The 13,043-nt window shown below is 36.8% G+C and overlaps 2 protein-coding genes across 4 annotated transcripts in view; one reads left to right on the top strand and one right to left on the bottom strand.

Moving 5' to 3' along the window:
• LOC100448298 (olfactory receptor 5V1) overlaps positions 1–13,043 on the top strand; it is a 109,057-nt gene that overhangs the window by 57,545 nt on the left and 38,469 nt on the right. The window lies entirely within an intron of this gene.
• LOC134761611 (olfactory receptor 12D2-like) lies at positions 2,412–3,331 on the bottom strand. The gene is given in 2 exon segments (XM_063725276.1): positions 2,412–3,064; positions 3,067–3,331. Coding segments are annotated over 2 exon segments (918 nt in total).

The raw sequence follows: 13,043 nt of genomic DNA, 5'->3' as shown, positions 1-13,043 counted from the left end.
TTCATGTTGCATGCGTGCCAGCTAAGAATGACAAGAATTGCTGTAATCTTAGCTTTCCATTCTCCCAGTTGCCATCTTGCTTGGGCTTCAAATAGTCTGAAAACTTTCTATAACAATGGCAAAATTATGCAGACTTCCATGTTATGGAACATGTCTTTAGGATGTCATTTGTTACATAACCAGGCTGTAAAAGTAGAATATTTTCAGGGAAGCATCTACAAAATAAGTCACTGGCATCGTTCATATTCAATGTAGTGTAAAATCTAAACACTTCTACATTGCAAGTGGGAATGAAATTTTTTATAACCTCTGGGGAGGGCAATTTGGTGGTATCTATCTGAATTACAATAACCATATCCCTTGACCTAACATTTCCATGTCTGGAAGTTTGTCCTACAAATAGACTTGCACATATATGGAATGACATGTACACAAGATTATACACTGCAACATATGATTGGAAATAACACAGATGTCCAATGATAGGAGACTCATCTATCAAGCATAATACATGAACAAATTGGCATACACCATGCATGTTAAAAAAATAAAGAAGCTCTATGTACTAACAGGGAAAGATCTCCAAGATACACATTGCCCTCAACATTGGTTTGTTCATATAACATGTATTGTTCATTGCCATTCTTCTTTTTTTTTTTTATTATACTTTAAGTTTTAGGGTACATGTGCACAATGTGCAGGTTAGTTACATATGTATACATGTGCCATGCTGCTGTGCTGCACCCATTAACTCATCATTTAGCATTAAGTATATCTCCTAATGCTATCCCTCCCCCCCTCCCCTCACCCCACAACAGTCCCCAGAGTGTGATGTTCCCCCTTCCTGTGTCCATGTATTCCCATTGTTCAATTCCCATCTATGAGTGAGAACATGTGGTGTTTGGTTTTTTGGTCTTGCAATAGTTTACTGAGAATGATGATTTCCAATTTCATCCATGTCCCTACAAAGGACATGAACTCATCATTTTTTATGGCTACATAGTATTCCGTGGTGTATATGTGCCACATTTGCTTAATGCAGTCTATCATGGTTGGACATTTGGGTTGGTTCCAAGTCTTTGCGATTGTTAATAGTGCTGCAATAAACACACGTGTGTATGTGTCTTTATAGCAGCATGATTTATAATCCTTTGGGTATATATCCAGTAATCGGATTGCTGGGTCAAATGCTATTTCTAGTTCTAGATCCCTGAGGAATCGCCACACTGACTTCCACAATGGTTGAACTAGTTTATAGTCCCACCAACAGTGTAAAAGTGTTCCTATTTCTCCACATCCTCTCCAGCACCTGTTTTTTCCTGACTTTTTAATGATCGCCATTCCAACTGGTGTGAGATGGTATCTCATTGTGGTTTTGATTTGCATTTCTCTGATGGCCAGTGATGATGAGCATTTTTTCATGTGTCTTTTGGCTGCATAAATGTCTTCTTTTGAGAAGTGTCTGTTCATATCCTTTGCCCACTTTTTGATGGGGTTGTTTGCTTTTTTCTTGTAAATTTGTTTGCGTTCATTGTAGATTCTGGATATTAGCCCTTTGTCAGATGAGTAGGTTGCGAAAATTTTCTCCCATTTTATAGGTTGCCTGTTCACTCTGATGGTAGTTTCTTTTGCTCTGCAGAAGCTCTTGAGTTTAATTAGATCCCATTTGTCAATTCTGGCTTTTGTTGCCATTCTTTTTTAAAGAAAATATTTGTATTTGACTTTGTAGCATAAAGGATCTCTGTGAGGACAGATAACAACTGATTACATTGATTGTATATGAAGAGTAAGTCAGTGGCAGGAGGGCAGAGATGAGGGAGAAACATTTGACACCTTTCTATGTCTTTTGTATTTTGAATCACTATTAAAAGAACAAAAACCAACCAAACTAAAAAGAAATCATGACATACCTCTTTAAAATTTATTTAAATAATATGCAAGTTAGCATTTACTTTTCCAATTGAATAAACATAGCCCTACATGACAATCCTTAAAATAAAAAAGCATAACAATTTTATTGATCAGACTAAAATATGTTAAACTAAAAGGATCTTACAGATAAACAGTCCTAAATATTATCTATCTATATAACACATGGGCAATATAGGCAAAATTCTACATACAATTGCATACAAGTACATGTTAGAATACATAACAAGTCAATTATATCAACTGATATTCCAAAAAATTTTCAGCATTAGGGTTCCATGGCTAGTGTCTTGCATATTCAAGTATTCCTCATGTTACTTAGAAATGTATTGTTTACTACAACTAGATTGGACTTTTTCTTCTTTTATCCAGTTACCTCTATTTTACACTTATAAACCATCTGAGAAGCAGTAAAATTACACATCTCTACTTTTTCATTGCTGGTTATTTATGCCTCAGAAGAGTTCTCTGGTTTATTCAAATCAAAGCCTTCTGATCACTCTACCCAAGGCCCCCTTCACTTCCTTGTTCCTCAAAGTATAGATCAGTGGGTTTAGTACTGGAGTGACCACAGTGTACATGATGGCAACAATCCGGTCCTGGTCCATGAAGCTCCCTAAGGCAGGATGAATATAGGTGAAGAGAACAGGTGCATAGAAAAGAATAACTACCATGAAGTGGGAGGCACAAGTGGACAGTGCTTTGCGGAGCATGCTACAGGAACGGGTCTTGAAGAAGAGACAGGTGATAATGTAGAAATAGGAGAGAAGTGTCAGAAAGAAGGGGCCCATGGCAATTGTCCCCGTGACAGTACTGAGTAGCCGCTGATTAAGCTCAGTGTTCCCACAGGCCAGCTTTAGCAATGGCTTAATATCACAGAAAAAATGATGGATACGTTTGGAACCACAGAAGTTCAAGCGAGAAGTCATTACGGAGTGCAGCAGGGCGTGGAAAAAACCAATGATCCAGATTGTGATGGCCGTCTGGGTACAGAGCTGAGGGTTCATGATGACAATGTAGCGAAGTGGCTTGCAGATAGCCACAAAGCAGTCAAATGCCATCACAGCCAACAACATGGCCTCTGTGCTGCCTAGGAAGTGGAAGAAATGAAGCTGGCTTATGCATCCCAAGAAATTGCTTTGTGTGTAGAGAGGAAGTTCTGTAGCATTTTTGGCAGTGTCACTGTAGAGTAACAGATATCCAGGTAGGACAGGTTTCCCAGGAAGAAATACATAGGGGAATGGAGTCTAGGATCAGAGATGACAATCATCAGGATGGCTCCATTCCCAGCCACATTGATGAAGTAGATGGTGAGGAAAACCATAAAAAGAAAAGGCTGCAGTTGTTGAATGTCTGTCACTCCCAAGAGGAGAAATTTGGTGACTGAGGTTGTATTCAGCATCACTTCAGACAAAAGACAAAATAAAGTATGGAACACTAATCAGAATCCTTCCAGCTCAGAATTTTCTCACCAAGCCAAAGATACTTGGAAGGAGAGTACTGTTGTTGTACTTCTTCCAAACCTCAGAAGTTGTACAGAAGCTTAGCTGTTGGTCTCTTCAATGTTAAGGATTTATGCATATTATGGACTATGACTTAACTATTTTTTAAAATTAAGTTTATCATTAACATATTTCTTTCTTCTGGGGATTTAGAACATGTTGTTAACTTACATCTTCTCTGGTTGTGAACATCCGTATTCTGATACAACTTTCCTTTCCTAACCAAGTCAGCGTTAATAGGGGGCAATTTTTAGGTGCACCACCACTTGGATATCTCTTGACCCAGGAAAATGGCTCCTGAAATTTTTTGACTTAAGAGAGAAAGATAAAGATGAACTCATTATAATCACAAAGTCTTTAAAGAGATATAAAAACCTCTTTAAAATAGTAGTAATTGTTTTGTTCTCATCTTAGAACGTAGATAAGGCTAGAGATGTTCTCTTACTGATCTCTTTCTAACCCACATCTCTGGCAATGTCATGGAGCTCTACTGGGATAGGAAAAAATAATACATCAATCAAATATTAACCTGAGGTATATTTGAAGTTTTATCTCTGCTATATCAGATAACGTGCTTAGTTTCTTCTTATCTAAGCCTTTAAATTTTTTCAAAGTAAATCCCAAATTACTTACTTGATGACAAATACTGTTCCTCTAGTCTCCAGTTGCACTGGGACTTTTTCCTTTTTCATACCCCTGAATCTCTGAATAAGAAAAACTCTTCCAATAGACTCAACAATTCTTCCTTCATTTTACCCAATAGTTTCTTCTTCTAAAGTATCTATGAATTTAGACCACTGAAAATTCTGTCTTCTCTTGTGTCTTTTCTTAAGTCTTATTTTTATTTTTCCTGAAATAAACTCACTTTTTAGATGTGAAGAAACATTGTATCTCAAGTGAATTTTCTCTCTTTACTTCTAGTTTCATTAATGTGGCACTGACAGTTTCTCCTCCATCAACCCAGAGTCCATTGGCTTCATACCAGTTCTCTCCAAAGTTGCCACACATTTCTAGCCTTTTTCATTTGTAAAATGTGTTTTCTCTATTTGCCCCTTCTTTCCATCAAATAAAATTTCCATTTTCTATGAAAGAAATGTATTCATTTTTCTTTCTTTTGCAGAATTGAAATAATAGAATTTTTTCAGTAACTGTTAAAACACACGAGGGATTATAAGTAAGATCATTATAATGAGGTTTAATATTTGACTAAATTTATACTGTTTACCGAAAGGCAGAAATATCTTTTGGAGGTTTTTTCTAACATTATTTGCAAAGTACTTGGGATTATCTTCTATAGGTGCACTGACAAAAGCAGACATAATTTTGTGAAATAGCTTCCTGTTTGTTCCTTTCTTGTACAAACATAGTGGATTAACTTTTGCATATTAGGAGGAAAGAAGCAAGAATGTGTGGGAAATCCATAGAAATGGAAGGCACTTAGAAAAGAATAAGAACTAATAGGAAATCAGAAGAAAGATGCAGACATTAGAGTGTTTCCTATAAATGGGAAATAATTCAAGGTTGAAAAATTACTGATGAGAGAAGAAAATGATTTGGTGTGACTAAAGTTAAAAAAAAAATGAACTAGGAAACATTTCTAGGGAGCCCATAGGATATTTGGCTTTACACCTGGAGGAAATTTTGAGAAATTATCTAACCTTTACCACACCTCCTGAAGGACTGCCTTCAAACAATTTAAAGTAGCTTTCTTTGATAGCCACATATGTTGCATATTTTTCAAAACTTTTATCATGTCTTTTAAAAGTACAAATGATAGCTAAAATATTATTTTTGGTTCTCTGACCCATAAAATAAAATTGTATCAAAAATCTATTTGGTAAAAAGAAAATTTAAAAAATAATAAATAATAAAACAACATTTTCCTAACATTTAAAGAATGTTGTTTAGCCAACTTCTCTGTATGAAAATATTTCTTTCACTGCAATTTCAATATTTAGGGATTTCAGATTTGCTTTAGTGAATATCTAGAGAACCAGGCATGTTGAATGGAGAAGGAGATATGGCAATAAAAGTGCAGAAGACAAAATGCTTTCATAATCTACAACCACAATGAAGACTCCATCATAAAAATAGGAAACCAGCTCTAAATCCTGGGCATCTAACTTTAATACTCACAAGCAGTCAGGTCACTCATTAACAGATAAAATATACGAACAGCTTCCCAGCCTGCCTCCTATTCTATTCTCTCACCTGATTGAGTGTTCAGAATCACAGGTAAAAGAGCTTTTCAGATTTACACTCCCAGTGATTATAAATAGAAAAATATTTGAAGTGATGGTTGATGTTGAGATTGCGACATAAATTATCTTCAAAAATCTTTTCCTCTCTGAAAATCTGCCTGCCTTCGAATGAGCTGGAGATCTCTAGACATAAAAACCTGAGAGAAACTGTCCCCTGGGTGCTGAGAAGGATTGTTGTGAGAATAAACAGGAGGTCTCTCCACACCTGCAGCACGAGGGGGTAGCCATATGGAATTTCTCTGTAGAATTCCATTTTTCTGTTGTTGACATTCTTCTTATTTTTTTTTCTTAATGTGTTTGCTCCTTGGTTTCATAACCATGGACAAGACAGTTTTCAATAGCTTAATATATTTGCTGGACTTGTTCTTTAAAATAGTAACCCAATATTTTATTTGACCTTTCACAATACTGTTTGTTAAAATATTTATTTGTTTATTTAAAATACTTTTTCCTAGTCAAATTTCCTTTCATTTCCTACGGTAGAGGTTCAGATTCACTTTCTCTTCTTGAGGGCTCCCTTGGAAAATATTTTGGTATATAAAGTGAAAGAAAATTGGCAATAAAAATTAATAAATGTGGTCACCCACATTCCATTGATCAGTACAGAAAGATGATTATCTTTAATATTCTACGGTGGTTCTGTGAAAACCAAAGAAAGAGAAATAAAGAGAAATAGTATTGCTTTTGTACCTTCTACATCTTATTCTTCACTGTTGCTAATAATACTAAATTATTTTAAATAATTAATTTTGGGGTTCAAAAGCTCACATTTTTCTCTGTTTGGGATAAGGATGTTGGTCTTACCAATGTATAGCCTTACTTTTTGCTATCTTTTAGGTAAGAAAATTCTGTCTGATTTACACCAGGGTATCTACGTGTGACCTTCCATCAATCCAAGGATTCTACTAACAATTATAACTGTGTTGTATTTTTTCCAGCTTTCCATTGAGTTTCCATTTTTGTTGCTTGGCAAAAATTTATTATATATATTGATCACAATAATATTTTAATTTTTTAATTTTGGGGTTTTTTTTCAATCTTTAATTTTTTTTCTTGTTTTGAGTCAGAGTCTTGCTCCGTCATCCAGGCTGGAGTGCAGTGATGCAGTCATAACTCACTGCAGCCTCTAATTCCTGGCCTCAAGCAATCATCCCATATCATCCTCCCCAAATGTTGGGATTATAGGTATGAGCCATTCCACATACAAATAATTCCTTATTTTATATACTGCAAATATATTATAAATAATTTATTTATTGCATGCTCATTATGTATGTTATTGTTCTGAGTTCTTCACATATATTAGCTCATTTTATTCTCACAAAAACTCAATGTAAAAGTATTAAAATTATTCCTTTACTACAAGAAAACCAAGGCTCAAAGGATTTAAGTAAATTTTCCTTTTCCTTGCAATGGATTGTGAAACTAGGATTCAAAATAAGGCTCTTTAGTTTTAGGGATTACTGCAATGTAATTTCCATTTTTTCAAAATGTCAGCCCCCTAAATTTTATCATTTTTTATCTTGCATTGAGCCTTAAAGATTATGTAACTGGTCCTGTTAATTAGATTTAGAGTTTTATATTTGTCTTTTAGGACTCTAGTCTTCTAGAGGTTATATTTACATATACTGTGAGATAATCAGCTAGTCTTGGTTCTAGTTGTCCCTATGTAGACAGACTAACGCTTCCTTCTTCATAGATCTGTGAGGCCATCTTTATACTATTCCAAGTCCCCTTCAATACATGGTCTGTTTCTCCACTTACTATTTTTTCCATTGAATAAGCTGTATTTTAATTAATATGATGTTATTGTAGGTCTTAATATCTCATAAGTTAGGAAAAATCATTACTTCTTTTTTTTTTCCCCCCCCCAAAATACCTCCAAGTTGGCTGGGTGCAGTGGCTCATGCCTGTAATCCCAGCACTTTGGGAGGCCGAGGCAGGCGTATCACTTGAGGTCACGAGTTCCAGACCAGCCTGGCCAACGTGGTGAAACTCCATCTCTACTAAAAATACATAAATTAGCTGGGCATGGTGGTGTACGCCTGTAATCCCAGCTACTCAGGAGGCTGAAGCAGGAGAATCGCTTGAACCTGGGAGGCAGAGATTGCGCCACTGTATTCCAGCCTGGGTGACGGAGTGAGATGCCATAAACCAAAACAATACAAAAAACCCTCAAAGTGTTTTGACAGCTTTTTTTCCCAAGTAATTTCAATGTTATAGAAATTTTGCTTACGGGGAAAGGCCTATGGCCAACTCAAAACAGGTCCCTTGAATGGAACTGGAGAGGCTCCAACATGGCTGACTTGATACATCTGGTACTTGACTCTTACATGTAAAGTAACCAAAATAACCAGTCAATAATCACACCTTGAATAGATCATCTAAGAGAGGACACTGGAAGTCAGCAGAGAAGTGACCAGGAAGCACCAAAAGCAAAGGAGAAGGAAATGAGACCGCCTGTTCAACCAAGATTGGATGTGAGTCTCAAGCGGCTCTCCATTGTGGGAAAAGGGAAAGGGAGAGACTCCCAGCAGCCCGCATTTTCACCACAGACACCTACAATTCTAGCCAGAGGAGATCCTCTCAACCATCGTAGCCCCTGAGACTAACATAGGGAGCTGCCTGGAGACCATGTGAAGGCGTTGCCCAAGAAAGAACCTCACACTCGGTCCCACGAACCCTAGTCCTAACTAACTGCAGCACAGCACCATTTTGACAGCACAGATCCCAAAGCACTGCATCTTACTCTGCTTCTGGGACCAAGGCAAGAGCCCTAGGCAGTAATCCCACCTCCCATTACCCCGACCAGAGGGACAACTACACATTTTTACTCACCCTGAGGACAAATTTCACTGCCTGCAACTGCTGCCATGATGAGTTACTGTGGGGCAGAGGCATGAGCAAAGCCCATGCCTCCCCAGTTTCTTGCCTATGGCTGCTCCCAGGAAAAGCAACCCAGTACTCCCCAGTCCAGGACCACAAAACAGCCACTACCACTCCTATCTGAGCATTCCATCTGTGGCCTGGGGATCCCCCTGCCCCTGCCTACCATAGCCAGTACCTCATACACCACCAAGGAGCCCATGGGAAGGTCTGCTCAGCCTGGCTTCACCCACCCACAGAACCTGAGCACAGTGTACAGGGGCCTGAGGGTCACCTAGCCCAGTCCATCACTGGTAGCACCTCAGCACCCCTCCTGGGATCTGAGGTCAGGCCCAATCAACCTTCCCCTGGCACCACAGCTGACATCCACACTCATGTGCCTCCTGTGGATCTGGGAACTGACCTGCCCAACCTGTCACAGCCATTGCCAATATCAGCATGGACTACACAGGTCCCAGAGGGCTGTCCCACAACTGCTACTGCCATCACCCACACCACATCCACTGCCAAAGGACTCAAGAATTCATCTCCATATCTGAACTACTGATGCCATTCCCAGAACCCAAGCAAGCCACATGGAAGCACAAGAATTGGCTTGCCTAAACCTGCTAACATTGGTGCCAGTGTATACTGCCCTGGGGCCCAAGGACACACATGCTTATCCCACTGATTCTACCAATGGAAGCCGAAGACTGGCCCACCTGGCATCTCAGTTCTTAGCAAGACTTCAGCACAGCCTCCACTAACAACCATATCCTAAGCCACCAAAGAAATCACAGACACCACTGACACTGTTTACAGATGAAGAAATCATACAGAGACTGCACTATTGTACACACCCAGAATCAAAACCAGAGAACCCTACCCAACCTACACCTTAGATAACATCTTCTGGAAAAAGTCCTCCCCATGAAAGCAAATTCAAAAAATTTAAAAAAGTAACTGTTACACTAGATAGGCAGATATCAACATAAGGACACAATAATTCTCCAGCAACAGATCCCAATAAAAAGGAAATGTAAACAATCCCAGACAAAGTATTCAAAATTTTGATACTAAAACAGCTCAGTGAGATACAAGACAGTATTTAAAAATTATACAAAGAAATCAGGAAAACAATTCAGTTTATGAATGAGAACTGTACCAAAGATATAGATATCAGGAAAAAAAACCCCACCTAGTTCTCTATCTCTTTTTTCTACCTTTGATTCCACTCACAAATATGCTTGCTTTTAAACATTCTCTAGGATGTTAAGTTTTTGTTTGATTTATTTTGCATTTTATTTCTCTACAGGAGCTTTCATGGCCATATTGGCAGCATAACTCTCCATTGTATGGGACTTTGAGGGGAATAGGCCAATTGTTGAAAACTAAATTGTCTAAGACTGAGTTTCCTAAGACCTATTTCATTGAGTCTTATCCTACAACAAATCTCTGTGTTAACATGACTTGTCTTTGACACTTAACCTAAAGTAACAGGGATAGTGTTGAAATTAAAACTTTGGAGATATTTCTAGTAAATCATAAAATTGATTTTGTTGGTTGTTCGTGAATTAACATAGGGCCCAGGAAATTTATCATTTCTTTATTCACAGTAAGAAAGAACACTGATCATAATAGTACAAATAATCAGTTTAGTTAGATGTTTTTAATTATTTCAATAGACTCCATACATAAAGTTGTCTCTGCTAAGAATCTATATAAACACTAATCCCTAAAAGTATGTTAACCAAATTTATCTCCACTGTTTAGTCTTCCATGTTTGATCATAATTTGCTTAAATCTTTTCATTTCAACAACTGTAGACCTCGGTTTATAATTAATCGTTTTTAGTTTTCATTATATTGTTCTAAGTGATATTACTTTTCAGATTCATTAGATGTTAGATTTCTCAAGGATAGGAGCTGTGTCTTCTCTTTCTTTTATATTATCATCACTCTTTTTTTCTTATGATTAATGAAGGGCTGTGTCAAAAATTTATTATTATTACTTAAATCAATGTAGTGATCTCATAAGCACATCAAAGAAGGAATAAGCCGATACATAGGGGAAGAGAAATATGAAGAGAATAAGTCCTTGGAGAGAAAATCCCAAAGTGTTAATGCTCAAGATGCTACTGGGAAGGTTTACTGAGAGGATTTAGCCTGTTAATTCTCTGTCCATAATAAGAGATGAGATTTGCTTAGATTCCATATAAGTTGTTTTCAATAAAGGTGTTTATAATAGGTTTTGAGCAGTCAGAACTTTCTCTGATAACTTTATTCAAGGACACAATAAATACATCTGATCTATGATATTTGGATAACTCTTTTGAGCCAAAAATTATATTTATACTAAGGTACATGCAAAGGAATGTGCAGGGCAAATTGGCTTAGACTAAATAGAAAAATGATATTATGATAGTAGAGAAAAATTCTTGATGAAAAGAGGTTGAGATCACTGGAATGAGTGGGTTAGAGTGACTGAGGAACCTCTTTGAATATAGGCTGTGAAGATTACAGGATGCAACAGGTGAGCTCATTACATAAAACATTTATGAGGGAAGCTTCAAATTTCCTGATCTATTTACTTATGCTTTTTTTTGGACTTTTTTTGGTTTCAGGGCAGCAGACTCTATGATCAAGTATAGGTGTATGTTGTAGTTAAGTGTCTATGAGTGTGTACGACTGTCTAATGGAGATAGTGGTAGTGTGTGTATATTTGTGTTACAAAGAGAGGAAATAAAGGGAAAAGGAAGTGAGGGAGAAGTAAAAAAAAAATAGGTGAGTAATCTTTTAGTATCTATCACAATCAGTTTTCATAAAAGTAGCAGATTCCAATTCCAGTGTTAGATAATATATTAGATTGTATTTAGTGTTAGATAATTACATAACTTTGCAGTAGTATTATTTTTAGTAGAAGAGGGATGGTGTTAATTATTTAGGAAAAAATAATTTCGAAACTGTTGTATAAAGTATTTACTTATGTAGTTTCACAAGTGTACATCCCAAACCCTTAATTATATGCATCCGTTACAGTGTCCTTCAGCTATGTTTATGATTCGTGAAATTAATTCTCTTCTCTCCGCTATCAATAATTCCACTTTGAACATTTATTCTGTATCTATACCCATGGAATACAGCTCCTAGCTTTTTGTGTCAATTCACCAATCTTATAATTAAATTTTCAATACTATTTACTGATGCTAATTAATCAATAAGAATTATTAATGCCATTGAGAGCAGGTCATGCCAAAAATGAATTGTGGAAAAACCTGTACCTATTCACTAAAAACCATTACTTTTTCTAGAAATATACATGTTTACGTTCTGTGTTGCCATGTCCTTTGATAAAAGTGGAGGAATCTGTTCTGAGCTTGGTATCACATTCAGAGAAATATTGTGAATAGATTCTATATTAGAGTGCTTACAAAAAGACAGATCTGACCTCATGAGGATAGCTTTCATAGCTGACAAGCATTGAACAGTTAATAACAATCCATTAGTTAATCCAGTAACTAGAAAGAGAGTACCTAAAATGTATTGGGCACTCTTTTAGTTGCTGAGAGTGCAGTATTGAATAAAATATGTAATATTTGTTCCTTTCTAGAGCTTATGTTTAAATTTAAGATATGCAATAAGATCTATTACACAAGATTAAAAGAGGTGCCATTGATAACAACAAAGCAGGAAAGGATGAAAGTGTGCTCACATATGTATGTGTTGGGGGACGAATTTAATGTAGGGCAATCAGATAAAGCCACACTTTAGGGAAAGACATGAAAGGCATATGGAAATTAACCATGTCCATTTACCACATGTAAGAGTGTTTTAATCAAGTGGAGACCTACTGCACAAAGCTTGAAATTAGAGTGTGATTAGTGAGTGCTAGGAACAGCATAGAGATCAACGGGGCTGAGTAATTAAGGGATAGAGTAGAAGTAAATGCAGAAAGTAAAAAGGGGTTAGATCATGCAGGATCTTGTAGGTCACTATATTGACTTAATTTTAATCTGATTACTATGGGAACCACTAGGGAGCTTACAGCATTAGAATTACAGTTGAGAGAATAATCTTGGATGTTGTTCCAAGAGTAGTGTTAGTTGGACAGGAGTAGAAATAAGATTATTCCAATATTCCAAATGGGTGATGCACTAATATTGCTGTGGCTTACACTAACAGAGTAGCATAGGGGATAGTTAAAAAAAAAAAAAAAAAAGGCTAGATTCTGCATTTATTTTGAAGCTACAGCCAATAGAATTTGTCAATAGAATGGAATGTGAGAGAATGAGTAGAGTCAGGCTTGAATCATGGTTTTGGGCTTCAACACCTGAGAGGATGGAGTTATTATTTACCAGGTGGAGAAGAATGCATAAGATTTGTGCAAAACATCCAGGGTTAAGTTTTGTATGCTTAGTGTACCTCCCAGTGAAATATTGATTAGACAGTTGGAAATTCATGAATTCAAGGAAGAGGTTCTAACCATT

This window comes from Pongo abelii, chromosome 5 (genome assembly GCF_028885655.2).
Source record: "Pongo abelii isolate AG06213 chromosome 5, NHGRI_mPonAbe1-v2.0_pri, whole genome shotgun sequence".
Taxonomy (NCBI): Eukaryota; Metazoa; Chordata; class Mammalia; order Primates; family Hominidae; genus Pongo; species Pongo abelii.
The sequence above is the reverse complement of the archived record's forward strand: the minus strand, read 5'-3'. Positions and strand labels throughout refer to the sequence as shown.